This window comes from Nicotiana tabacum, chromosome 4 (genome assembly GCF_000715075.1).
Source record: "Nicotiana tabacum cultivar K326 chromosome 4, ASM71507v2, whole genome shotgun sequence".
Lineage (NCBI taxonomy): Eukaryota > Viridiplantae > Streptophyta > Magnoliopsida > Solanales > Solanaceae > Nicotiana > Nicotiana tabacum.
The window spans coordinates 34380334-34384993 of NC_134083.1; the positions used below are offsets into that span (position 1 = coordinate 34380334).

A 4660-nucleotide genomic window follows, 5' to 3' on the forward strand; every position below is an offset into this window, starting at 1 on the left:
ATTGAAAAAAAAGTGTATTTCTTTCAAACACTAAAAGTTACATTTAACTATATCAAAAACTAAATTATAATTAACAAAAGTAGAATTTTAATAAAATTTAATTACAATGGGAAGGGTTAAATCATGAGGGGCGGGTCATAAAACCCGGATCCACATAGATGAACCCGAAAAGGGAATGTTGAGAATTTCAAGGATAAAGATCATTTTTAACCTACGGCCAAAACTATTTATATTCGATAGCTGTAAAAATATATATAATTTGTATACTTTTTTGTTTGTAATATACAAAAATGTAAAAATATACAAAAAAAATATTTTTCGGCTACCGTTTTGAGAACGACTATACATTATTCATTCTGTTTCAGTTTGTATGAACCTTTTCATTTTTTAATATTCAAACTATATAAATTTTTACCAACATTTTGAAATGCATTTTCATCATATTGACTTGAGAAGAATTATAACTTATAATATTTTTTGTATATTTAAATTTTATTTTTAAAATGTCGAGTTAATTTAATCCAACTTAACTTTAAAAATTAGTCCAATTGACTCTCAGAAAGCGAAAAAATTCACATAACAGGGAGGTAGTATCATTTACCCGAATCTATATATTATTAAAAGGAAGGAAGTCTAGCCGAGGATTATGACAAGTGGCAGCGTAGGAGAATGTCATGTGTTAGTTTTTAGGACAAAACTTAGTTAATTAGTTAATAATTTTTAATTTTAAATTAAAATATTTAAATATCTATTATTTGAAGTAGGGGTAGTAATAATTAGGAAGTTACCATTAGAAATAAAACTTCCCATGGCTCCGTAAGAACCTAAAATTAAGGAGCACATCCCACGAACTCCCACCCCCCAAAATGTGATATGCTTCCCCTTCTTTTTTTATCCCTGAAATTCCTTAATACATTAACTAAGTATCATTCTAAAAGATATTACAGATTTTTTACATTAACTTTTTAAAATTAAAAATAAATTTTAGTTATACTTTTTAAATTAAAGACAGTTACAACTTCTATTCACGTTTTAGGATTATCCAATATATCATCCAACCTAAACTCAAATTTAACCGCTATTGTATTTATCTAATTATCTTCGTTCCTCGAGTATCTAAAAGAAAAGAAAGATGCCTCAAGATGCGAAAATATGCTTTTTACCTTTAGACGTAAGTAATTTTTACTTATATGTATTAAGTTGTTTATTTTACCTTTACCTTTTCACGTGAGATGGATGAGAAGAATCTGCGGTGCAAATAGATAAAGAAACGGATTTTGATTACAGTTATATTCGTTCAACATGAAATGAGAAATTCTTTTGTATAAAAATTTTGAAGTTCATCTTGGTAATAGAAGTTCTAAATCTGAAATAAGAGTTCTAGCAGATGACTACTTTCACGAGCCATCAAATTCCAGAACAAAAATGAAAATATCTTTTGTAGGTTTTGTCCTTATGGGTTAGTGGTTTTAGCAATTCATGATGGAAGTGATGAGTCAGTGAAATTTGCAAAGATGACAAAATTAGAGTGGATTCGATATGATTTTTTATATTTTCGTCTTTCTTTGTGTATCGTCTTGGTTTTTACTTTGTTAAAGATACTATCCATTCATAATTTTTTGGTTCAGGAAACTCCAACGGACACTGCAAAAATAAAGCCTTTATGGGTATGAATGGAGATCAGATCTTCATTTAGTTTCTTTTAGAATATGTTCATCCTAAATTCTATTATTTAATGTATGGAAGTTTAACTTTTGCAAAGATTTGTGAAATATGGGTCATTTCAAGGACCTAGAGTTTAAAATTATGCAATTTATGTCAGAAAGAGATGTTAAAGTTCCTCACATTAGAGGTACATTGTGTAATTTTCAAGTTGTCATGTGTAAAAAGGTAACATGTAATGACTATACTTTTTAGAAGTAATTTATGTGTCATTTCATATGGCTCATCAAATACATCAAATTCAAAAAGTTTATCTACTTAATAAACTTACGGAGGAAAAAAAAATTGTGATACTTACACCAAACAAAAGTCATATTATCAGTGCATGTTATGATTGAATTATTCTTTTTGTCACAACTGATTAGCTTTCACTTTATGATTTCTTCATAGAGTTGGTTACCAAAATTTTTAATATTAAGCATGGATCAATTCAATTTCGTATTTCACCGAGGGTTTTGTCAAAAAAAACTAGGATTGTTATCTCATTATTATAGAATTCAAAGTCTCAATTAGATTTTAAATATGATATTATTTAAATTATAGGTAACTAACTGAAAAAAATAATCGTCGATAAAATAAATAGAAAAAATGCACAAAGCTAGAGATAGAAATAATGGTGATGTTATACTTTGATTTTTAAAATAAGATGAAAGTAAATAACACAAAAATTTATCGATCAATGAAAAGAGACAAAGGTGAGAGAGAAGAAACGGATAAACCGTCCGTCAAATGGAGGCCACGTTGTTCTCTCAAATCATAAAGCTACACTCTGTCTCCCACTCTCTATATATTTTCTTATCTACACACCCCTCTGTTCCTCTTCATTCGCCCCACACACCTAAACCTCACCCCCCTTTTCCTTCCTCTACCCTGGTGCCTTCTATCTACATATATATATATATAATATATATATATATATACATACATTAACCTTATATGTATAGTGTTCTCCATTTTCTCAATTGATTCGTTGATTCTGCAAGGAGGATGATGTCGCGCAGCAGCTCGCAGTCTGGAACCAACGGCCACAACTCTTTCACGAGCGCCGGCGAGTCGTCGCCGGACGCCGCGTATGGCGGCGGAGGAGAAATCATGTTGTTTGGTGTGAGAGTGAAGGTGGACCCCATGAGGAAGAGTGTGAGTTTGAACAATCTCTCTCAGTACGAGCTGCCTAATGGCTATGCTAACGAGAACATCAACAACAATACCAACGGCGGAAATAACAATGAGTCTTCTAAAGTGGCTGACGAGGGCTACGCTTCCGCTGATGACGCTGTTCCTCACCACTCCGGCAGTGGTCGTGAGCGTAAGCGAGGTTAGATCTCTGTGATCATCTTGTTCTGTTTTTGCTCTTTGCCTAATCATCGAAAGTCGCTCTTTTTTACTGCTTATCTTTATGTACTGTACTTCACAATTTGTTGAAAACTGTTTTCTCCTTTTTCTTATTTGTTTCAATTTTATTGCCTAGAATTGTCTTATATAAGTCAACGTGTTAACACATCATCTGTCGTTTTAGTCTCTTCACAAATCTCGATTTCTAGTGCTATTTGCTCTGTCTCTTTACACAATTATCAAGCTTCTGTTGTACGAGATTGTTTTATTTCTGTATCGACCGTTGAAATAGTTGTGGTGAACTTGCTGTCTAGTCTCTGGTTGGCTTATCTTTTGGATTTCATTTTAGGAGTTCCATGGACGGAGGAAGAGCACAAGCTATTCCTTTTGGGATTGCAAAAAGTGGGAAAAGGAGACTGGAGAGGTATCTCTAGAAATTTCGTCAAGACTCGAACACCTACACAGGTCGCTAGTCATGCTCAGAAATACTTCCTCCGGCGAACTAACCTCAATCGTCGCCGCCGCCGTTCTAGCCTCTTTGATATCACTACTGACTCGGTATTTTACTCAATTGCAAATTTCATCTATCAGTACCAATAAAGTTGCTCAGTCTTTTAAATATTTGATGAAAATAGAAGGAATCTTTGGTGTTAGAGTTTAGTTCCTAATCTTTACTTCTATGACAAACAGGTATCTGTAATGCCGATGGAAGAAAAGAAAAATCTGCAAGAACACCAAGTTCTGGCACCAACACCATTGCCTCCTGTAGAAAATTCCAAAATAAATGCATTTCAGGTGACACCTTTGCCAGTAACTTATGACCAAGGAGATCAAGTTAGTAAGAGTTCATCCATATTCCACCGGCCGATTCCTGTTCTTCCACTGGCTAATTTGTCAAGAATAGCTGACCTTAACTTGAATCAGAGCTCAGCAATGGAGGCATCTTCATTGTCGTTGACATTGTCCCTGTCACTAGATCAAAGCCAGTCATCATCTACTAGGCACTCAGCATTTCAAGTGATGTCAAATTTCAATAATGGAGAGAGCATTATCAGTGTGGCATGACATACAAGAATCTTTTTTAGAGTAATAATAATAATTAAAAAGCTAGAAAAATGAAGTAATAACATAGAAAAAGGCAAATTGGAGTTTATAATTCTATATTTTATTATTATAAGGTGAGATAAGGTACTTAGTTGAGTATGATGTATGGTCCTTTTGTTTTGTACAGACCAGAAACTCGTCATGCCTTGCTGTACCTGTTTTATGCTACTTATATTATGTTAGTGTCTTCTTTATTTGTTTTGTTTTGTTTAATTTGTTTGTAGCTGGGGAGAAAAAAGAAATTAACTCTGAATAACATCGGATATTGTGCTTGTTGCTGATATTAATGGGCTGAGTTTAGTGGTCTCCGCTGTGGTTTCATAAGGAGAAAATATCAAGTGGAATGAAGTGTTGGTTTTTAATTGTCAAACAAATGCAGTGTTGGTTTTCCATTAAAACGCACAATCCACCAATCTTGTTTGATGAATTTGGAAGGGATTTGGTCCTCATTCATTGCAGTGGACAATAAGCGAGTGGTAGGACCATTCAATGTTTGCTGGTG

The 4660-nt window shown here is 33.3% G+C and overlaps 1 protein-coding gene across 1 annotated transcript; it reads left to right on the forward strand.

The window, feature by feature from the left end:
• Positions 1-2541: 2541 nt before the first annotated feature.
• Positions 2542-4352, forward strand: LOC107767321 (transcription factor MYB1R1). The gene is made up of 3 exons (XM_016586289.2): positions 2542-3037; positions 3404-3612; positions 3745-4352. The coding sequence occupies exons 1-3, from the start codon at positions 2710-2712 to the stop codon at positions 4117-4119; spliced, it is 912 nt and encodes a 303-aa protein (XP_016441775.1). The 5' UTR covers positions 2542-2709; the 3' UTR covers positions 4120-4352.
• The last annotated feature ends 308 nt before the right edge of the window (positions 4353-4660 follow it).

Excerpts from the sequence above, each read along its gene's own strand:
- LOC107767321 (XM_016586289.2), top strand. The coding sequence starts at position 2,710 with ATGATGTCGCGCAGCAGCTCGCAGTCTGGAACCAACGGCCACAACTCT. Across the intron at positions 3,038-3,403 it reads TGGTCGTGAGCGTAAGCGAG|GAGTTCCATGGACGGAGGAA; the intron begins GTTAGATCTCTG and ends ATTTCATTTTAG. Across the intron at positions 3,613-3,744 it reads TTGATATCACTACTGACTCG|GTATCTGTAATGCCGATGGA; the intron begins GTATTTTACTCA and ends TATGACAAACAG.